Source organism: Onychostoma macrolepis, chromosome 07, assembly GCF_012432095.1.
Source record: "Onychostoma macrolepis isolate SWU-2019 chromosome 07, ASM1243209v1, whole genome shotgun sequence".
Taxonomy (NCBI): domain Eukaryota; kingdom Metazoa; phylum Chordata; class Actinopteri; order Cypriniformes; family Cyprinidae; genus Onychostoma; species Onychostoma macrolepis.
Genome location: NC_081161.1, coordinates 7,351,007 through 7,374,625, shown reverse-complemented (window position 1 = coordinate 7,374,625; position 23,619 = coordinate 7,351,007). Strand labels below are relative to the sequence as shown.

Here is a 23,619-nt window from a genome sequence, read left to right as displayed (position 1 = left end):
TAAGCTAAAACACATCATTTGAAAAATTTGCTAAATTGTTTTTAATGCGCTTCTAAATTTTTCAACTTAGGAGTACATGTGCACCTTGGGAAAAAGGTAAGTGCATGTAGCCCTGACTGTATATACTGAATTAAGATTAAATTTTTTACTGTGTTGGCCTTTTTTCAAGCACAAATCTAGTACAATTAGCTAGATTTATGGTTAAAATAACAACAAAAAAGCAACAAGTTAAAAAAAAATTCAAAATATACTGTCTTAATGTTGCGATGTGTCAGTATTTAAATTTTAAATTAGACAGAAACAATTAAATATTGACTCCTAAAAATATCCAGTATCAGCCCCTACCGAAACTACTGAATCTAAAAAACATTGATATTGTCCTGTAACAGATATAGTGCTTATCTGTCATGCATCCCTGACATACGCTGACATGTTTTCTGACAAAAATTGCTTCTCCTAAATGTATCTTGTCCTAAGAACAAGTATTTTATTAGAAAACATGACATAAATATACATTTTTTTGCATTGTGCCAAAAAAGAAAATTCTGTCATCATTTGCTCACCTTCATGTTGTTCCAAACCTGTGACTTTCTTTCTTCTATTGAACACAAAAGAAGATATTTTGAAGAATGTTGGTAACCAAACAGTCATTGACTTCCATAGTATAGAAAAAAAATACTATGGAATTGCTACCAAAAACTGTTTGGTCACCTATGTTCTTTAAAATATCATCTTTTGTGCTCAAAAGTTTGTTTATTATGTGCAATTTCAAAGCTTTTGCCTTTTCATTCCACATTTCTGTTTGTATCATGTCAGCGAGTTAAAACAGGAACAGGCCGGATCACATTCAGTTTAATAGGAACATTCCCCAATTCTTCTTGAATTAATATTATCATGCCGAATGTGAATATTTAGCAAAATATTTTAAACTCTGCAAAGTAAAAGTGTCCATTTAAAAAATGTAAAACCCTCAGCTTCACTGCTTTCCAAGAATGTGACCAAAAACATTAGGGCTAGCCAGTGAAGCATCCATGTGTTTTTTTGCAGTACGCTCCAGTTGAAAGCAAGATGGTGAATGTAGCCATGACTCCACCAGCTATTGTGCTTCCAAGACAAGTCAGCAAGCAAGAGCCCTGTCCTCTGGAGAAAGCAAGGTATTGACGTCAAGACCCATTAAAAGTACATTTTTAGTAATTGTAAAAGCTCATAAAGAGTTACTGTTTGTACTTAAGCTGAATATAATCCTGCTCAGTTATGTTGAGAATGTGTCGGTTTAATGGTTTAATGTTTTTTTTTTTTTATCTGTGTGTCAGACCACACAGCCCTAGACCTCGTCTCTCTCGAAACTCTGCTTCTTCATGTCCCATCACCACAGTGGGTATGTTCAACTACACACTCCAATGTGAAAACATACTGTTTAGATATTAATTTAGTATTTAGGGACATTTAGGTTTTTAAATGGCATAATATTTGAGGGTAAAATTGTCAAATCATGTAACTTTTTATGCGTTTAAATTTGGAGCATTGAAGTAATGCATTACGGACGGCTGCAGTAGGGAAGCTTAAAATAACATTTGTGAAACTGAGTCGTTTCCACTTTGATTTCTGTTTTCTTTCTTCCTCCTTTGAGATGAGTTGGCGAGTTGGTGTGTGTTACAGCTGTGTTTAGTCTGTGTGTGTATTTGTGTTTTAGATGATGATGGACACGTGATAGACCTGGTGAAGGATCAGCTTCCTGAGCTGCAGTTATCTGAAGAGGAGCGTCAGAAGAATCTGGAGCTGCTCGAGGAGGCCAAGAAAGTTAGCGATCGCTTCCTGCAGCGCAGAGGCCGCCGCTCCACCTGTAGCCTCACTGAATCTCCAACAGGTACAACATGATTACTCTCCCATGCAGGACAGTGCTTCTCAACTGGGGGCCACAGAGGGCCTTTTTTTTTTAACTTAATTGATTTAAACAAAAAAACTTCATTTATATTTGAAAAAAAATTATACTTAAATATGTTCTTTATTTATTTATTAATTAATTGTATTAAAATATTCTACATTAATTAAAATGCTTAATATGATGAAAAAATAAACTACACACACATTCCTCTAAATATTCTAAAAATAAATCAATTTTTTTTTATTATTATTTATTTTATTGATTTAGTTTTTGAAACTACTAGAATCACAACATTTATTGTGGTTGGTTTAATATGTGACCCTGGACTACAAAACCAGTCTTAAGTGTCAATTTTTCGAAATTGAGATTTATACATCTTCTGAAAGCTGCATAAATAAGCTTTCCATTGATGTATGGTTTGTTAGGATCGGACAATATTTGGCTGAGATACAACTATTTGAAAATCTGGAGTCTGAGGGTGCAAAAAAAACAAAATATTGAGAAAATCGCCTTTAAAGTTGTCCAAATGAATTCTTAGCAATGCATATTACTAATCAAAAACGACGTTTTGATATATTTACAGTAGTAAATTTACAAAATATCTTCATGGAATATGATCTTTACTTAATATACTAATGATTTTTGGCATAAAAGAAAAATCTATAATTTTGACCCATACAATGTATTTTTTGCTATTGCTACAAATATACCCCAGCGACTTAAGACTGGCTTTGTGGTCCAGGGTCACATATATCTCCCGGTAAAAAAAAATTACAACTAGAAATAGTTTAGCCTATGTGGGGGACCTTTGCATATTGTGTTAATACATTATTTTTATTTAATATTTTGAAGTTAACAAAACATTTCCTTCAAATGTGATGTTCCAGATTTAATTATAGAGTGCTTTTCTAGGCGGTTAGATATTTTCATTTCTTCATGTATACAGCCTTTATCTTAACTAGCGCGCATCTCAAAATGATTTTTGATGTTAACTGAAAGCATATTGTCAACTAAACATTTGAACAAAAGAACAACTGAAAAAAAAATGTATATAATTTTTTTTCCCCGTTGATAATAATAATGAAGAAAACTTCTTCCAAGTGGTGAATGCCAGTTTTTTTTTTTTTTTTTTTTGCATTCTTGAAATGTTTATTTCAGAAGAAGCTTGTTTATTTTTAGCTTTTGCGACTTCCTTGCTTATCAGACTGTAACATCATGTACGTGTCCGCATGTCCTCAAATGTCTTGCGCACCAGCCAAAATTCCTCCTTTTATCCTGCACACCAGCTACAGCTTACTGACTTGAGCGCATTCACAGGCCGATGAGAGATAAAGCAAAGTGATATCCAAACTTTGAAATCATGATGGTAAGTGCATGTCCAAAAATGGGTAACAGTGTCTTTGTGTTACAGCTCTCTCTCCGAACCCAACACCATGCTCCTCCCCCCGACCATCCAGAAGCAGTTCCCTCTCCTCACCCTCACAGCTAGGTACCATGCTGTGCTTTCAGTCACATTTGCCCACAGAGATCCATGCCATGGTTGGTCTAAGCTAAATGGTTTTGTTTCTCCACCAGGTCCTGAGGTCACCTCAACTCCTCCAGCTAGTCCCTCCATAGTTAAGGTGAGCGCCACTTCAGATTCCCTTCTGTATAGTGTTGACGTTGTGTCCTCCTGGTGTAGATAAATATTGGATTGTTTGTGTTTGCGTATGTGCTCAGCATCTGGAGGTACCATCTACTCATGACCAAGAGGACACCAGTAAACCAGAGCAGGAGGTTTGTGTAACAAATGTTATATCTTCAGTTCTTCTCGCTTGAATCTTCCTACTTTAGTCTTTCAGATATTAAAGCATTAGTAAATGTGTGTGAATTTACATTAAATTTGCGGTATTATTATTTTTTTATTGTTTTATTTTTACTTAGAATGTTATTTAAGGTTTTTTTCACCAAAAACAGTCACAATGTAGTTGATCGTGACCATTTCTGTTCTCGTGTTTACATTGTTGGACCAAAATGATCAGGTCGTTTGTGAAAAAGAATTTTAGCATATTTAAAAAAAATTGAATTTTTAATATACTTTAAAAGAATATACTCAAACTGAATGTGTAAGCTGTGTAAACTTATGTGACACTTTAATGTATATTAACTGTATTAAATTAAAATGTATAATAGTTTACAGTTAGCTGAACTTTAAAATGCTTTTTTGACCCACTTATATGTAATTTCTTAAATTATAATCAAGTACTTGTGCTTTAATATGTTAGTCGACACATCAAAATAAATATATTAAAGCACAATAAAGATTATTATCTTTTACAGATTTTACAACCATTTAAAATGTATGAACAATGTCAAATATAGTCTTATTTTAAATAATACAATTATTTGACCCCTTGATAATACTCTACAGTTAAGTTCGATGCATTAACATAGTTTTAAAATTATATAATTATTTGTTTTTATTATTATAAATATTAATTTTACGCAAACATTTAATGTACTATATTTTTTCTATACATACAGTTTTATGTTTAAAAACTGATTCAGGCAAAATATCAGTTCTGGTACTACTAGATCTTAGTGCTGCGTTTGATACGGTTGATCATAACATACTTCTAGAGAGACTGGAAAACTGGATCGGGCTTTCTGGGATGGTACTCAAATGGTTCAGGTCATACTTAGAAGGGAGAGGTTATTATGTGAGTATAGGAGAGCATAAGTCTAAGTGGACGTCCATGACATGCAGAGTCCCACAAGGCTCAATTCTTGCACCGCTCTTGTTTAGCCTGTATATGCTCCCACTAAGTCAAATAATGAGAAAGAACCAAATTGCCTATCACAGCTATGCTGATGATACCCAGATTTACTTAGCCTTATCTCCAAATGACTACAGCCCCATTGACTCCCTCTGCCAATGCATTGATGAAATAAACTGTTGGATGTCCCAGAACTTTCTTCAGTTAAATAAGGAGAAAACTGAAGTCATTGCATTTGGAAACAAAGATGAAGTTCTCAAGGTGAATGCATACCTTGAGTCTAGGGGTCAATCAACTAAAAACCAAGTCAAAAATCTTGGGGTGTTTCTGGAGACAGACCTTAGTTTTAGTAGTCATGTCAAAGCAGTAACTAAATCAGCATACTATCATCTCAAAAACATTGCAAGAATTAGATGTTTTGTTTCCAGTCAAGACTTGGAGAAACTGGTTCATGCCTTTATCACCAGCAGGGTGGATTATTGTAATGGTCTCCTCACCGGCCTTCCCAAGAAGACCATTAGACAGCTGCAGCTCATCCAGAACGCTGCTGCCTGGATTCTGACTAGAACCAGAAAATTTGAGCATATTACACCAGTCCTCAGGTCCTTACACTGGCTTCCAGTTACATTTAGGATTGATTTTAAAGTACTTTTACTCGTTTATAAATCTCTAAATGGCCTAGGACCTAAATACATTGGAGATATGCTCACTGAATATAAACCTAACAGACCACTCAGATCATTAGGATCGAGTCAGTTAGAAATACCAAGGGTTTACACAAAACAAGGGGAGTCTGCTTTTAGCTATTATGCCGCCCGCAGTTGGAACCAGCTTCCAGAAGAGATCAGATGTGCTAAAACATTAGCCACTTTTAAATCCAGACTCAAAACTCATCTGTTTAGCTGTGCATTTGTTGAATGAGCACTGTGCTACGTCCGAACTGATTGCACTATGTATAATGACTTTCTATTCTTAAATGTTTTAAATTTCTTTAAAATCAATTTTTAAATAACTTTGTTTTTATTGTTGTGATTTTTATTATTTTTAATTTCTTATTATTTTTAATGACTATTTCACTTCCTTTTATGTAAAGCACTTTGAATTACCATTGTGTATGAAATGTGCTATATAAATAAACTTGCCTTGCCTTTAAAGAAGAAATTAGCATAAATGTATTTTAATAAACATGATTTAACAATATATTATTTTAATTAATGCATTTAATGTACACAATACAAATTTTGCATTATATTATATTAACAGTAACCTAGATAAATGTACACTTCATTTAATTTCATGCTTTAATGAATAAAACTAATGCTATAAACTAAACTGCATTGAACGTTGTTCTGACCATTTTAATGCACTTGTTCTTTCTCTTAATCATTAAACTCACTCTCCTGTTCTTGTTCTTGTTCTTCCTCAGACCTTCACGAGGCTAGTAGAGTGGATGCCCAGTGACAAGCGAAAGGTGTCCTCAGGAACTTTAACCCCGCGTTATGCCACCGCTGTACCAGCCAGAGATCCCGCTGTGTTTCAGAAGGAGAAGCCAGACCATCATGCACCAGCGGACCAGGGGAAGAACTCTGAACACGCAGCCCAGAAAAAGGAAGAGACTTCTGGCTGTGGCATCAGTCAACCTCCAGCTACAGGAGTAGCCAAACCCGTCCCCCGGCCACCCACACAGCAAGCCCCATGCACAGCCGAAATCAAAACAATAGGGGCCTTCCCTCCTCTGATGAGAGCCGTCTCCTGGGACACGGTGGGCTCCATGAACATGAGGAATGCAGCTCCCAAAGCGGAGGACAATCTCTCTGACAAATCAAGGGAGTCTCTGTTTAAGTCCTCCGGGTACAAGGACTTCCCTGTGCCACCTGGGAACGTTCAAAAACTGTCCAAATTGCGTGAGGTAATCCTTAGTTGTCTTCGGCCAACCTGGTAACCATGCTATGTTAGTAGTTTTTAATGTTCCTTTTATGGCTTTCGCCGAGGTTTGAGCCCAGAGTAAAGGGAATGTTATGTCTCCGATTTAGTAAAATCACTACAGTTTTCATTCCTTCTCTAGGAGCACAAACTGATGCGTAACCAGAGCATCTCCAGCTCAATCCTTCCTGACCTGAATGAAACGACTGAGCAGGAGCGAGGTATGAGCTCTGTGTGATCATCTTGATTCGGTCTGTGCATAAGCTTATTGCAGCTTATTTTATACATTGCTGGCTTAAAGTTCATCGAAAAATGAACATTTTTCAATCATTTACTCACCCTTATGTCAATCCAGATCTGCATGACTTTCTTCTTTGCAACACAATATAAGATATTTTGATGAATGTTGGAGTCCAAACAACATTGCAACCTATTTTGTTGTGTGGACAAAAACATTAAGACATTTAGAGATTTTTTTTCAACTTTTGTGTTCCACAGAAAAAGTAAGTCAAACAGCTTTTGGAATGACAGGCAAGTGAGTAAATGATGACAGAAATTTCATTTTGGGGTGAAATACTTCTGGCTGTAGGTGTTGTTCTGCTCTTTTATTTCTTTAACATCCCTCTGCTCAGGGTTATTGTCATAAACTAAAACTAAAATGAAATCTAGAAATAAAACTATAAAAATGATATTACTTAAGATAAACATGAACTGAAATAAAATAAAATATTAAAAAACTAGACAGTTGCCAAGACAGCATTTCTAATTTACTAATTACTAAAATAACTAAAAACGAATAAGAACTATAGAGACAAATAGATTAAAAATGACAAAACATAACAGAATCACTAAAATGTTGACTAAAATTGAAATAAATAAATAAATCAACATTGGCACTGTCGGTTAACTAATTTTGAAAGCAATTTTTGAAAATAAACAAAGCAGATTTAAAAGCTGATTTTTCTTTCTTTTTTTTTTTTCATTGAAACCTTTATATTATTGTTATCTGAGCTGTTGTCAGATGAATTTCTGGTTGAATGCTACTGACTTAAATCATGTGTAAACTGTCCATTTCTAACATCTCACGTGTATCATGCAGAAGTTGCAGGGTTTAGTTGAAAAATGTGTACAACTTTACAGAGACAAAATCAGAACGTCTTCACATGAACATGTACAGTATGTCATGTATATTTTACATTTGTGTTTGCCTGTTGTTTTTATTTGATTTAATGAACACTTACTCTCACTGCTAACAATGTACATTAAAATTGTCTGTAACAACATGCCTGATGCATAAAAAGCTTTAAAAAAAATCAAAGGGACCACATAATATAAATCATATAGTAACAGTGCAAGTTAGCAATACAACAGTAGAACATGGAGCAGATATGTGAGGCTTTCCACCTTTCAGGTTTCCACACCCATATTTATGTTATTTCATTTTCATAGACACCTGTTTTAATGTGTCATCTGTTTGTTTTGAGTTACATCATGTGAAATACATATGCGATGTAATTCTTACAACGCTAGGTGGCGCCATATGTGTCACAATTAACTCATGATGGTTTCCTTTGACAGTTCTCTTAAATGTGCTGCGTTAAACCTTAGTAATCGGTTTATCTCTCAGGTCCATCCTCTCCGCTCACCAGCTCTCCCAGTGAAGAGGAGGCCAAAGAGAAACCTGACGCTATGCCCAACATTTCAGACGTCATGCTACGCAAGCTCAAACTGCACAGAGGTTTACCTGGCTGGTGTGTTCAAAAACCATCATTTCATCATAGATTGATCAATTCCTTACTATTAATACCCCTCAAAAAAAATTAATACCCCTTTTTTTTGTTGCAGTGCACCCCCTCTCTCAGAGAAGGAAGTTGAGGTGTGTATATTCTTGTTTCATTTTAATAAATAAATAAAGATTAAAAAAAAACCTAAATAATGCTTTTGTTGTAAAGACAAAAATTAAAATGATAAAATTGGCTTTAATTATGTATTCATTCATTCATTCTTGTGCTTTGTCCCAAGAACTTTCTTTTTTGTTTTGTTTTGCTTCATAACAGTTGAAATTGTGAGCGTAATACAATTGTCTTTATGACAATTAATGTATTATTGAGCAGTTTCACTTGTATTTGGCCCTTGTTAATTTTGGTCCCGTATATAATTGAGAAAATACAGTCCAAGGGCACATGAATCAGTAGGTTATCATAATTGCATCACAGCTGCACTAGTTTAATACAGTGTTTTCCAGAATAAGACTGTTTTGATGTGTCCGTGAAGGCCATGGCTGTCTGTGCTGTTGAGCCTGGCTTAGGACATGGCAATTTGGTGGGTTTTAGTGAGTTCCTGTCCCCTGTGAGGAAACAAACATGCCTTTGTGAATACAGTCTGCTCCCAGGATGACGCTAGTGAGGGTCAAGAGCTGGACGTTTTTTCCTCTCTAATATTCAGACAATACTGTCTGTACTGACGCTGCACTCTTTGATCCTGACAGTAAAGTTCCCATAAAATTGCTGCTTCCTCTGTATTTCTCTGGTTAGATCCAAAATGTTCCGAAAAGTGCAAATTCATGTCAAGTCAAGTTTTATGTGTCATGTATATGTTAGAGAAGTCTGTGTATTAAACCCTACAAAATTGACCAATCAAATGAATACTACTGTTCAAAAGTTTAGGTTCTGTAAGATGTTTTTTTTTTAAATGTATTCTTTTATTCAGCGAGGACGCATTAAATTTATCAGTGACGTTATCACAATTTACAAAAAATATTAAGCTGCATAGCTGTTTTCAACACTAAGAATAATAAGAATGTTTCTTGAAATGCAAATCAGCAGAACATGTGACTTAAGACTGGAGTAATGATACTGAAAATTCAGCTATGCATCACAGGACATATGAGAAGGTCATAGTATAATTTTACCTGAAAAGTGTTTGTCTGTTGTTATTATTAATAATAGTATTAACCCAAATGGTTCTTTCTTTTATTTTTATTTTTTTAAAGAATGCATTCAGAGGGGGTTTTTTTTCAGAAAATGTGACATTTATTGAAAAGCTAAAGAGTCAGACAGTGGTGTTTCAATATTCTTTTCAATAGAATTTTTATATGCATTTTTATTTTGGATGATTTTTACTCTATAAATATCTTTAAAATGCAATCGCGATAAATGAGGGCATGCAAAATAATTCAAACTAAATCAATATTGTGTAAAACAAACTAAACAGCCAAATGGAACAATTCACGTGACAAATTTAATATCCTTTTAATTATTTTGCACATAGCGCTGTCCTGAGAATGACACTTATCTAAAGTAACTATTTTTCCTTTCCTGCATGTGTATTTTCCTCTGTGCCTGAGGCTTATTGATTTGAAACTGGTGAAAACTGATGGATTCACAGATGACAAGTGTTTTCACACTGACAAATACTTTCACAGTGAATAGATGCACCTTGTCTTTTAATGGTCGTGTTGCTGTTTTTCCCTGCAGAACGCTTTTGTGCAGCTGTCCCTGGCATTCCGCAACGACAATTACACGCTGGAGTCGCGGCTGAAACAGGCGGAAAGGGAACGGACTCTGACTGAGGAAAATGCGGAGAAGGAACTGGAAGAGTTTAAAAGCACTCTCAAGGTCAGACCTGAATGTATACAGCCCACACAAACACACATGTTGGGAATAAACTGGAATGTGACTAATTGTTGTTGGTGTCCCATTTCAGAACACTGTGTCACTGTGGCAGAACATCGAGCAGCGGGAGTTTTACCAGCAACTCTTAGAAACAATCGCTGTATTGCACCGCCTGACCAACCGCCTCTCCAGCCGGGCTGAAATGGTGGGAGCCGTGAGGCAGGTGAGATGCTCATCATCTGTCAACCACTAAATGTGTGGTCAAAATTTGGGGGAAATTTCGCAGGCAAATAAAGCTTAAATGTCTATTTTCAATAGTGTTCCGATGTATGAAGCACAGCTCACACACTGAAGTCTGCTTTCTGTCAAAGTGGCGAATTCGCATGACCACATGAACCTGATGCAAAACCTGCATGGGGAAATCTCGCCATAATTTCTATTGAATTTGTTAACACCAATGACAGCGTATTTACACTGCAGCACAACAAAACGCACAGCGCTGCTCAATGCCTCTGCTTTTTGGTGCGACTATAGTACAATATATATACAATATAATCATCAAATATACACATGATTACAGTTAGAAACTTTGTTTCTGAATTCCTTAAGTTAAGATGCAGTGTCAATTTAATTACTTTTGTAAGCACAGTATATTCTCTTCTATCCAAATTGCAATCTTTAACACACAAACACACACAAGTGCAAAGCGTCCAATGTGTAAACAGTATAATTTTCCCCCATGAAATTCAACAGAAACACACAGATCTCACTTAATCCACCTCATAGCGATTGGCATTTTCTGCTTGATATTTGCATAAAGTTGATCATTTCTCACCTTTTTGCACACAATGACTGTCTTGATAACCGATCATATCACAGGCTTGACGTCATTGAATTTGTGTCAGAAATTCAGAAACTCTTTGCAGATACCTTGGAAATGAATGAGAAGTGCCGTGAACTAAATCCTACCTTTCATAAAATTGTCTGATTCCTCTTATAAAACTGATTTTTTTTTTTTTTTTTTTATGTGTGAACTCTAAGAATAGATCAGTTCAAGAGATTTAATGGCAAACAGGTTTAGATTAGCCACTGTCGGTTCATTTCATGGTTAGCTGTTTTCCCACAAAAGCAGTTTATTCAGCATATTATTCACTTCTTCTCCGTTGACATCTATTCAGAACTTGCTCTGGTCTGCGTACTGCAACGTTACAACCTTGGCGGCTGGCCTCAAAGCAGCTTTGACCACAACTTTGCTGTTTGCAATAGTTTTTTTTTTTTCATGTGAGACGAAGAAGCTTTTCATGCAGATTGAACACTCATCTTCAAGTTTGTGATGCAAATTCACTGCACTGACAACAGAGAGCTGCTGGCTTTGAAGGTGACTTCTGTGGGAGATGCTTCATACATCTCAGTGCTATTGACAGAGGTCCTTCTTGCACACAAAACCTTGTTACATTTTGTTAATGTGACTGCACCCCCCCCACCCCATTTGAAGTGCTCTTCATGGTTTCATGAGAAAACAGTCCCTTGTCTTGGTGCTGTAGAGGGGGCACTAGTTGGGAATGTTTATTTTCCAGCAGATAAGATATGTTTGTGATGGATTTAGCAAAGTGTCATGCCTGCCCTTAGGTTAATGTTTATTCCAAAGTAAACCGAGTGAACGGAGAAGGACTCAGCGGTACATCTGTTGCTAGTGGCGACACTATTAATAATGCACTGCAAGCATCATTACTTCAGTTTACTATGCCTTGCTCTTGCATCGCATAATTTAATAATGACTGGTGATACAAATATTTTTGAGGTTGTTGTTGCTGCCTTAGAATATTCGATCATCATCAATATCCTGAAAACTCATCATGTTTCTTTTAACAACAAATGCAGTTTAAGTCTACTTTTGCATAGTACAAACCCGATTCCAAAAAAGTTGGGACACTGTACAAATTGTGAATAAAAACAGAATGCAATGATGTGGAAGTTTCAAATCTTCCTCTTTATGATGCGCCAAATGTTTTCTATGGGTGAAAGATCTGGACTGCAGGCTGGCCATTTCAGTACCCGGATCCTTCTTCTACGCAGCCATGATGTTGTAATTGATGCAGTATGTGGTCTGGCATTGTCATGTTGGAAAATGCAAGGTCTTCCCTGAAAGAGACGACGTCTGGATGGGAGCATATGTTGTTCTAGAACTTGGATATACCTTTCAGCATTGATGGTGCCTTTCCAGATGTGTAAGCTGCCCATGCCACACTCATGCAACCCCATACCATCAGAGATGCAGGCTTCTGAACTGAGCGCTGATAACAACTTGGTTTGTCCTTGTCCTCTTTAGTCCGGATGACATGGCGTCCCAGTTTTCCAAAAAGAACTTCAAATTTTGATTCGTCTGACCACAGAACAGTTTTCCACTTTGCCACAGTCCATTTTAAATGAGCCTTGGCCCAGAGAAAACGCCAGCGCTTCTGGATCATGTTTAGATATGGCTTCTTTTTTGACCTATAGAGTTTTAGCCGGCAACAGCGAATGGCACGGTGGATTGTGTTCACTGACAATGTTTTCTGGAAGTATTCCTGAGCCCATGTTCTGATTTCCATTACAGTAGCTTTCCTGTATGTGATGCTGTGCCGTCTAAGGGCCCGAAGATCACAGGCATCCAGTATGGTTTTCCGGCCTTGACCCTTACGCACAGAGATTGTTCCAGATTCTCTGAATCTTTGGATGATATTATGCACTGTAGATGATGATAACTTCAAACTCTTTGCAATTTTTCTCTGAGAAACTCCTTTCTGATATTGCTCCACTATTTTTCGCCACAGCATTGGGGGAATTGGTGATCCTCTTCCCATCTTGACTTCTGAGAGACACTGCCACTCTGAGAGGCTCTTTTTATACCCAATCATGTTGCCAATTGACCTAATAAGTTGCAAATTGGTCCTCCAGCTGTTCCTTATATGTACATTTAACTTTTCCGGCCTCTTATTGCTACCTGTCCCAACTTTTTTGGAATGTGTAGCTCTCATGAAATCCAAAATGAGCCAATATTTGGCATGACATTTCAAAATGTCTCACTTTCAACATTTGATATGTTATCTATATTCTATTGTGAATAAAATATAAGTTTATGAGATTTGTAAATTATTGCATTCCTTTTTTATTCACAATTTGTACAGTGTCCCAACTTTTTTGGAATCGGGTTTGTAGATGCAAGTTTAGTAACCTGCCAGTCCTGTTGGCCTAAAGTGTCTGAGTGTGTGACATTGATTAAATGTTTGACTGATAATTGAATTAACGTCATTTAAGACATGTCCCTGAATCAACAGCCTTGCTGCTCCAAAAACAACATTAACCAGAAACGTAGCAGCTAAAATGGCATTTTTTGGGAGATAAATCATTTTATTTTATTTTAAGTTTGGCTACAGTGTGAAGAAAGCATTTTTTATTAAATCTTGGCCATGTAAAATGATGACTTTGAGACCAACCAGACGCCTCTGCCAACTGGTAACATTGTTAACAGACTGAATACACAAGTGGTAAGCAGAAATCCTACTATAGCTTGTGACCACTTACTTACTTTATCTACTGTGCAAACTGTCACAAATCCTATTCATGAGAGAATCCAATCCAATATTAGCTATGTTTCCATCACCCTGTTCTTATGCGCATTTTAAAATCTTGCATCAGAAACGAGTGATGGAAATGCTGAATTTCGAATAAAAATCTCTTAATTTGCAAAAAGGTTTTTCGCTCGCTTGTGCAAAAAAGTGATGTTGATGCGAATAATGAGAGATGGAAACGCATTTGCCAAATAAATTCCTCTATGCACATCAAAATAATGTCATGTGACATTTCGCTATGGGACGGCAAAACCTGACTAACCAGCAGAACGATCTCGTTCCACAGCATCTGAAATGTTGTTATGGTCATTCTGAAATGTCTGAGCAAAGTCGTCAAAGTATTTCTGTATAATTGCCTCCCAGAACTGTTTTACACGACTGTGTTCCCAAACAGCAGGCATCCGCCCCCGAAAGCAATGACCGCGTTTTCTGTGTTTCGCCTGCTCGCTCTGAGGTGCAAGTAATTTATTGTATATGAAGATTATTATATTCAGTGGCTTCTCCTACTTTTCTTAGTGATTTATATTGCCAGTTTAACTGGAAGTGACGATTTTGTTCTCTTCGACTCGTTGGATGGAAACGGTGCTTATTCGCAAATGTTTTATGCGATATTCTAATTTTGCGCACAAGTTAAATTTGCAACTTTGGATGGAAACCCAGCTATTGTGTCCCCTACTAAACCAGTCAGATTTTAGGAATTGGCTTGGGTTTTGGTTATTTTTCTCTGATTTTAAGAGGTACTGTATGTTATTAGTTCAGCAGGTTTAGAGGCCATTGTTCTTCCAAGGATTTTGATCCGGGACATGTTCTGCTTGGATAAATTACATTTGTGCATGATAATTCCGTGATGTCCTGAATGCTACTGTTAGTGAGACCCAAAAAACCCAGTGTCCTGGAGATGCAAAGTACACTTTGGATTGTGCATATGATAATTTGTAACCCTTTCTTTGTCCGTGGCAGGAGAAGAGAATGAACAAGGCCACTGAGGTGATGATGCAGTACGTGGAGAATCTGAAGCGGACATATGAGAAGGACCATGCTGAGCTGATGGAGTTTAAGAAGCTTGCCAGCCAAAACTCCAGCCGCTGCTATGCGGGATCAGTGGACGCTGGAGGTAAACAGAAACATCGAAACCACAGTTGTCCCCCATTCCCCCGCCACCCCCAAGACATGCCTGCTTATGTTTGATCTCTTACTATTTCTTATGTGTTTCGCACAGAGGATGGTGTTCCACGCACATCGAGATCCATGTCTGTGCAAATGGGAAAGGTAGGCAAAAATCTGTGGCTAAAGTATTAAAAGTAACCCAACACCTCAGGAGACCCTGCTCCTATGATGCCATAGGGGATCCTTTTTGAAGGTTCACCCAAAAAGTTCAAGTTCTTCCAAATCTGTGTGAGTTTCTTTCTTCTGTTGAGCAAAAAAATAAAATATTTTGAAGAAGGTAACCAAACAGTTGATGGTAGCCATTGATTTACAGTATGGAAAAAAATACCATGGAAGTCAATGGATACCGACAACTGTTTGATTACCAGCATTTTTCAAAATATCTTTTGTGTTCAACAGAAGAATGAAACTCATAATGGTTTGGAACAAGTGGAGGATGAGTAAATCATGGGAGAATTTTTGATTGAAAGTCAGGTCTAGGTGGAACATTTTCATTATAAAGAACATTTCAGTCTCTTCTGCTCACCAAGCTACATTTATTTGGTCAAAAATAAAGTGAAAACGGTAAAATTGTGAAATATTAGTAAAATTTCAAATAAAAGTTTTTTATTTGAATACATTTTAAAATGTGATTTATTCTTGTGATTTAAAGCTGAAGGTTCAGCATCATTACTTCAGTCTTCAGGGTCACATGATCCTTCAGAAGTCATTCTAATATACTGACTTACTGCTCAGGAAACATTTCTTGTTATTATCAGTGGCAAATAAATAAATAATAATCTCACTAACCCCAAACATTTGAAGTTTTGTAGATGACTTCAAAGCTTGAATCCAAACATGGACTAAAACCAACAAATTTTGGTTTCTTTACTTCTATGGTTCTTTAGAAAACATCTAATAATGAAACTGGTTTCACTTTTCCTCTGTAAACAGATACACTAATCCGAAGAACCTGCAACATAAAGAACCTTTTAAAAATGTAACATCAAAAACCTTTTTAATCTCCAGAGAATCATTTAGCCAGCTCAAGAACCCTGTAATGCCAAAATATGGTTATTACTGTGAATATATGATTGCTGAACCTAAGGTGCCATTTAAAATCCTGTCTTTTGTAATATTGTACCAATAACATCCATAACACAGATCAGAGAGGCAGAGAATTTGCCTATCTACAGATAAAATGTGTTCATATGAAGTGTTTAGTTTCAGAGAGTGTGTTTTTTTTTTTCTCTCTAAGGCTTTGCCCAGACGAAGAGTCAGTGTGGCTGTAGTTCCCAAGTTTAATCTACTGAACATACCCGGGCAGACGCCAGCTGCCGCTGGCCCTAATGTTGCACCCGGTGCACTTCCTGTGGTGGTGAGTCCTATCTTACACACACTACCTCGTCAGCTGTTATGTTGTAGCTTGTCAGCAGCCTTATGTAATTAATGATGCTTTATCTTCAAGTTTCCTACATGTGGCATTTTATCAAGGTGACCATTTGAGGCCAAAGCCATTCATCAGAATGAGACCTTGAGGATTTTTTTACTGATCGTATCCTACTGTTGTTTTTAGTGTGAGGCGAACACCATTAAGAATGGCAGTTCCTCAGACCCTACGCAACAAGATGTGCCTGACAAATCGTAAGTAATTGCCTTTCTCGACTCTGTGCCACCACATTACTCATAAATTGTGTATTTTTTTTAAAATTGGAAATTTGTTCTTTGACATCCTCAGTTTCCTTAAAACAATGGATCAATTTGAGCCTTATGGAAACATATGCATCTAAATGTTTATTCACCAACATTCTTTAAAATAAAGGTTTTTAAAGGGGGTTTTTGCACTGATGCTATAGAAGAACCATTTTTGATACTCAAAGAACCTTTCAGTGAACTGTTCTTTAAAAGAACCATTTTTATGTGAAGAACTTAATTACACCGCCCATTATCTTATTTTCTTAATGAAATCCAATGTTTGTTTCTTACTAATTTCGGAGTGCTGATTCCAAAAATAGTGCCTGTTTTGATGTAGCACGTCACACTTTCTCATAAAATATTATGTGCATTTAATAGCATTTCTGCTTTCGAAAACCATTTGGATGTCTTGTATTATCTTTTAATCACCAGAAAAACTGCCACAAAGACGTGATTCTTATCTTCCTTTGAGCAAAGTTACAAATATTTGTTCAGTTCTTAGCCAATTTTCACATCTATGATTGATTACAAAAATTATTTTATGTTTAATCCTGATTTTAAAGGGGACATCGGATGACAATTTTCCACAATTTGGTATGATTCTTTAGGGTCTTCATGAAATGTCTGCAACATACTGGTCGTATAAAACAACACACTTTTTACCTCTGTTCACAGCGAGCCGTTTCGGTGCATGGCTCTTTAAATGATAATGAGCTACTGTTAACCCCACCCCTCTCTTCTGTTTTTTGTGTATTCGGTGGCGCGTTACCATCAAAAACAAAACTAATCCACTACGTCCTCAATGGCTCTGATGTTGGGAGAAAACGAAGACTCTTATGTTCACTCTTACATCCAACTACAAAACACCTGCATTGTTTGAGACACTGTTGTCACTACATCTGCTTGAGTGCGGAGAAAATGCCAGACAGCGTACAACTGGCTGAGGGTGAAAATATGCTAATACAAGACAGTCTGTCAGCAGTCGTGGGCGGAGCCTGAGCAGTATGACATCATACAACTCAGAAAATCAAAATGGCTTGATAATTGAGACTTCGGGTTTTTGGGGGTTTAAAAAAAGTGAATGGATTTTTATCATTGTCACACACGGCTAAGGCACATTTATAAGCAAACACCATATTAAAGGGAATTTTGCATCTGATGACCCCTTTAAGATTAGAATTATGGCCAGTGATAGAAGCAAATGCAAACATGACCCAAATGTTTTGGGCTACATCTGAGAGTTTTGCTATACGCACTACCGGCACATCCAGGAACTTAACTGTCAATTTCGTTACCGCCCCTTTTTGGGGGGAAACAAACTAGACTTCCCGTAGGCTTCAATACAAAATAGCGGCAAAAAGCAACGTCCGTACACAGCCGACAGACGTGAATAACTTAAGTAATCACTAGGATTAATCATGTCAAGTAATTTTATGTCCACCCTGCCTGCCATAGAGCGTGAAAGATACATCCACAAACTTAATTTGGTCAATTTAAAAACTCATTCTAACAGCGTCAAATTGGTGTAACAACCCCACCCAGTGGCCAGAGGTGTCTTGCCGGACATTTACTCGTACCTAATCTAATCACCAGGTAAGCCAGTGAATGATTTTACTTCGTTTGAAAGTAAACATCTTTAAATGTATATATTATGTCCTCATATTTAGAGTACTGAGTGCACTTTTCTGTCCAGCCATACAACTAGCCTGGCTTAGCTTTCGATAGCATCATCCGTAATTCATAATATTTCCATAACAGCAAGATATGGATGATGATGGCAGGTAGCCTGGGCTAAATTTGGGTTTTTACAAACATTATTGGCGCACCCAACCACACAACAACTCTTTGGCATGTTGTAAGGTTAGTCCACTTCCTCGATCCGATGCTGTATGGCGGTTTGTTTTCCCCTAAAAGTGGGCGTGAACCTGTTCAGAGACATTCTATGACGTTGCGCTGGTTGTGAGTATGTCCAAACAGTGACAGAAATTTACAGATTTTGTGGGGAAAAAAAGCAAAAAACATTTATTTATTCATAAACTTATGTTCATGTTAAGTTTACAAGTACAAAGTTAAACAAGTTTACAAGTAACTTTGAGAAAGTATACAAGTAACTTAGTAAAGTAACAATTTATTTAATATTAAACAATTTTAATATCAATTATATTGAAAAATATTTGAACATGTATTTCCACTCTTTTGCAGATTGCAAGTTAAATGATGAAATTTTGGACGTGATGTAAAGTTTTTATTGATATTTCTAAACTTTGCCTCATTTTAGGTAATATATTTTAGAACTTTTGAGCATATTAGGCCTTTTTTTTGCAAATTAGCAGAATTTTTTTAAGATACAGGGCTGTGCAATATACAGAAACATTTTTCCACTATAAAGAACCTTTTGTGCAGTGGAAAGGTTGCTTGGATGTTAAAGGTTCCTCATGGAACCACAGATGCTAATAAAGTAAGAGAGTACACCAAGACGCATGGCCCTTTTGGTAGATTATAACTTAAGCAACCTTCTCGTTTTTTCTGTGTGCTTAAAATAGCACAAGAATCCCACAAAAATCCTATCTACAGTCAATTTTACATCCTGTTTTGTGATTAAATCTAAACATTTGGACAGGAAGGTTTGACAAAAACCAGTCATCAGTGTCTGACCGTGCTGTTTTAGCAAGAAAAAGCAAAGAGCTTGTCACCGTACTGTCATATCTAAATACCGGGTTTTAACTCAGACAGACAGACAATAACAATCTGGTAACATGCGTGCTATTCTAAAGCGAGTGAAATGTTTAAAGACCTCCCAAAGGACTTGTTTAAATATCTCATGTCTCACTTCTTTCAGAGCTGCAGTGGCATGTGTGCCATGTTCCTTTCTGTGGCATTTAAGTCTCTCCAATAGGGCAGAGGTTATTATTGTTATCACTCGTGGTTATGAACGGGGCCAGTTCTGTAGTTTGCACATATCTGCGTAATGGCAATTTTTTTATTGCTGCATCCCTGTCTCTTCTTTCCTATGTGAAACAAAGCAGTGGAAACCCTCTGACGGAGCAGGAAAGTGAAGCAACGCCAACCAAAGTTGTCTGCAGTCCAGAGAAGATTACAGACGAGATCAAAGCCAAGATTGAAGAAGAAGCGTATAACAAAGGGTAACACCCTTGGCACTACTGAACGCTTAAATGAATCTGTGTGAACGCACACATGAAACAACAAACATTTAAGTCTGTTCAGATGACTAGTTATATCACGCAGTTGCATAATTGCAAAAACATGCTCAGGAAATTGCCATTTTTTTTATCACTTCTTTTAAAAACCAAGGTAACAATCCTTGGGAAACATTGGTGACCAACGAAGTAAAATGCTTTCTGCACAATATTCAGATTAGTTGTCAACAACTATGGGTTTTCCAAAAAGGGGTTTTTAAACCATATACCCTCATCCTAAACACTTTAGATTAGGGGTTACATATAGGGTAGGATTAAGGGATCTAAAATATGTTCATGCAGAATAAGGCATTAATGTGTGCTTTATAAGTACTAATAAACAGCCAATATGCTTGTAATATACATGCTAATAAACAACTAGTTAATAGTGAATAGTGTTTCCTAATTTAAAGTGTTACCAACATTTAAAAATAAATGTCATGAAGAGAATGGGATTTCCCTAATGTTCAGATAAGCGGTCAACAAATATGGTTGATCATTAAAAAAATCCAAAGATATTGTTTTGATATACAATGCCATTCAAAAGTTCAGGGTCTGCAATAATTTGTTACATTTATATAGCTCTTTTCTTGACAGTCTTCACACACAATTTAAGATTTTTCTGTACATATATGTTTTTGGTCACCAAGGCTGCGTTTATTTGATCAAATATACAGTAAAACAGTAATATTTTGAAATATTATAACAGTTTAAAAGAAGTATTTTGTTTCAATATATTTTAGCATTCATTTTATTCCGTCAAATATAATAATCTAATGTGCTGATTTGCTTCTCAAGAAACTTGTCGATGTTGAAAACGATCATGCTGTGTAATATTTGTGTGGAAATGTAATTTTCTTTTTTTTTCAGAATTCTTTGATGAATTGAAAGTAAAAAAAAAAAAAAAAAACAGCATTTATTTGAAACAGAAATCTTTTCTAGCATTATGTATTTATTATTACTTTTTATCAATTTAATGTGTCCTTGGTTAATAAAAGTATTAATTTAGTTTTGAAAAAGTCTTGCCATAATTAAAACTGAGAAGTTTAATTCTTCAAGTTTACTTTAATTCTTTAAATTGTTTTAAATATGATATTTTTTTTAAAGGGTGAAATATAGCAGGGTTGAACAGAAAAATTCTTCGTTTTAGAAAAAAAACCTCAATGTAGACAACAAAAGCATGAACGTTTAATTTAAATTTTGTAGAATAATAATAATAACGAGGACACGCAGTTGGCAAAATGGTTGATATTCAAATCCTTCAAAATTAAGGTTTTATTTTAAAATTTTATATACATTTTAAAAGGATAGTTCACCCAAAAAAGAAAATGTTATGTTTATCTGCTGGGCATCCGAGATGTAGGTGATTTTGTTTCTTCAGTAGAACACAGATTTTTAACTCAAACCGTTGCAGTCTGTCAGTCATATAATGGCAGTCAATGGGACCCACGGCTTTGAGAGAGAAAAAAAAAACATACACAGACAAAACCAAATTAAACCCTGCAGCTCATGACGATACATTGAGGTTTTTAGACACGAAACGATCGGTCTGTGCAAAAAACTGAACAGTATTTATATCATTTTTTACCTCTGATCCACCGCACGGTCCAACATCCAGCGTGACTCGTCTTCTTCTTTTTGCTTTACAGCATATCGCAGACTTATAAGTGCATTACTGCCACCTATCTGTCAAATGGACCATTGACACTCCTAATTGAGATTGTAGATGGAGTGTCAATGGTCCATTTGACAGATAGGTGGCAGTAATGCACTTATAAGTCTGCAATCCGCTGTAAAGCAAGAAGAAGAAGACGTGTCAAGCGCCGGCTGTTGTGAACGTGCTCAGGACAGTTGGACTGTGCAGCGGATCAGAGATAAAAAACTATATAAATACTGTTCAGTTTCTTGCACAGACCGATCGTTTTGTGTCTAAAAACCTCAATGTGTCGTCACGAGCCGCAGGGTTTAATTTGGTTTTGTCTGTGTATGTTTTTTTTTCTCTCAAAGCCGTGGGTCCCATTGACTGCCATTATATGACTGACAGACTGCAACGGTTTGAGTTAAAAATTTTCGTTTGTGTTCTACTGAAGAAACAAAGTCACCTACATCTCGGATGCCCAGCAGATAAACATAAAATTTTCTTTTTTGGGTGAACTATTCCTTTAATAGACATTCTTGAAAATCAATATATGTAATCAATATATTTTTAAGCATTACAAAAGATTTTAGAAAACAATTTCAGCTTCTACTGTGTATTAATTAGAGAAATTAACTTCTCTGTAGATACCAAGAAGGACTTAAGAGGTCTAAAGAACTTCAGGAGCTGAAGGAGGAGGAGGAGAAAGCAGAAGAGAAGCAGAAGGAGTCTGAGGAGGAAACAAGAGGAAATACTGATAAAGACAGGAAGACTAATAGGTAATTGACTTCAAAGTGTCTGCCTGTCAAATCATTGTCAATGAATCAGTAGTCAATGTTGTTTTTGTCCTTGCAGCAAGTTTGAGGAGGCATTAGAGTTCCTTGACCGGATATTCCCAAAATTCTTCCGGCGAAATCGAGTGCTTTGGATCGTCCTCACTCTGTTTTTTGCTTCATTCATACTTGTCAATGTCATAAGCTTCTTCAGTAACCGCTACAGTGAGAGCGGAGACATGTCTGCAGAGAAGTCTGCCATCCCAGGCAAGAAGAAGTTTTTCGGACTGAATGTAGGGTCAAAGACCCCTGCCCCAGAATGACTTTATTCTCATCCATCATGGAGAGACAGGTTAACACAGCTCATATTGTTTCTACCAGTCTTTCACACTGCATTTAGAAAATAGCAGAACTACTTGTTATTGTTTAGGGACCAAGTGTGCTTAGATGAGAAATCAGATTTGCTTTGTAAACTAAATTGATAAGTTATAATACTCGAGGTTGGGAAAGTTGGGATTTCTTGTTATTGCAGAGAAACCTTTTATAAGACTGTCACGTTTGATATATGATTATACCACTCGAACCTTATGATTAAACTTCTCAGGTTTTGTGAAATATATATAAATGAAATATTACATACAATATTTAATACAAAATTTGGTACAGTATGTTTTAAGTAAGTCTTTGCAGTTGTTTATGTTGTTTATTTGAATTGACATTCCAAGGTAGATCCTAAAGTGCAATATTTTGCGACTGGTAGTTGACGGTTGTGTGGGGTTGTGCCTTCAGAGCACTGATTTTAATAGTTCAGAATTTTTCACAATTTTGAAGAGCACTTTTAACTAGCATGAAAGAATTCATATTTGCACATGTGTGCTTGTGTTTACTGTTGTGCCACTTCACCTTGTAATAAAGGTGTTTGAAAATCACATGTTTTTTTTCTAAAGTGCATTTCCTATTTATTGCATGGTAGAAAATAAAGACTTTTTTTCCTATGTGGTGGAAATGGGCCTACATAGTGATCAGTTTATCTCATTACGGTTTACTTTTTATGTTATAATTAATTATAGTTTTTTTTTTTTTTTTTTTTTACTTTTTATCATAATTATGATTTACCATAATCATAATTATTTTGATTTATGTGGTTTATGATTTTTTTCCCCAATATGGTGGGAATAATATTCCATAGCGATTAGTTTATCTTACAATTTCAACTTTTTATGAGTTTATCTAAATTTTGTATCATTTAATGTCATAATTATTGCTTTTTATCTATTAATTTTGACATGTCATAACTATGAACTATTAATTATGTGATTAAATCTTTTTATTGGGGAACCCAACAATTCAACAAACATTGTAACATACATCTTATGATTCCAC

At 36.1% G+C, this 23,619-nt stretch overlaps 1 protein-coding gene across 5 annotated transcripts in view; it reads left to right on the top strand.

Moving 5' to 3' along the window:
- Positions 1-23,165, top strand: part of mrvi1 (murine retrovirus integration site 1 homolog) — a 56,697-nt gene extending 33,532 nt beyond the window's left edge. For 3 of the 5 annotated variants that reach the window (XM_058782337.1, XM_058782340.1, XM_058782341.1), the window contains 19 exons: positions 1,048-1,154; positions 1,314-1,378; positions 1,694-1,867; positions 3,297-3,374; positions 3,461-3,507; positions 3,605-3,661; positions 6,068-6,550; positions 6,707-6,785; positions 8,192-8,315; positions 8,410-8,440; positions 10,041-10,181; positions 10,270-10,401; positions 14,750-14,903; positions 15,009-15,058; positions 16,194-16,313; positions 16,512-16,579; positions 19,654-19,773; positions 22,111-22,242; positions 22,319-23,165. In XM_058782337.1, the coding sequence (XP_058638320.1) occupies positions 1,048-1,154; positions 1,314-1,378; positions 1,694-1,867; positions 3,297-3,374; positions 3,461-3,507; positions 3,605-3,661; positions 6,068-6,550; positions 6,707-6,785; positions 8,192-8,315; positions 8,410-8,440; positions 10,041-10,181; positions 10,270-10,401; positions 14,750-14,903; positions 15,009-15,058; positions 16,194-16,313; positions 16,512-16,579; positions 19,654-19,773; positions 22,111-22,242; positions 22,319-22,559 (2,403 nt within the window). In that variant the 3' untranslated portion in view covers positions 22,560-23,165. The remainder of the gene's footprint in view (positions 1-1,047; positions 1,155-1,313; positions 1,379-1,693; positions 1,868-3,296; positions 3,375-3,460; positions 3,508-3,604; positions 3,662-6,067; positions 6,551-6,706; positions 6,786-8,191; positions 8,316-8,409; positions 8,441-10,040; positions 10,182-10,269; positions 10,402-14,749; positions 14,904-15,008; positions 15,059-16,193; positions 16,314-16,511; positions 16,580-19,653; positions 19,774-22,110; positions 22,243-22,318) is intronic. The other 2 variants (XM_058782338.1, XM_058782339.1) reach the window with 2 other exon arrangements.
- Positions 23,166-23,619: the final 454 nt, after the last annotated feature.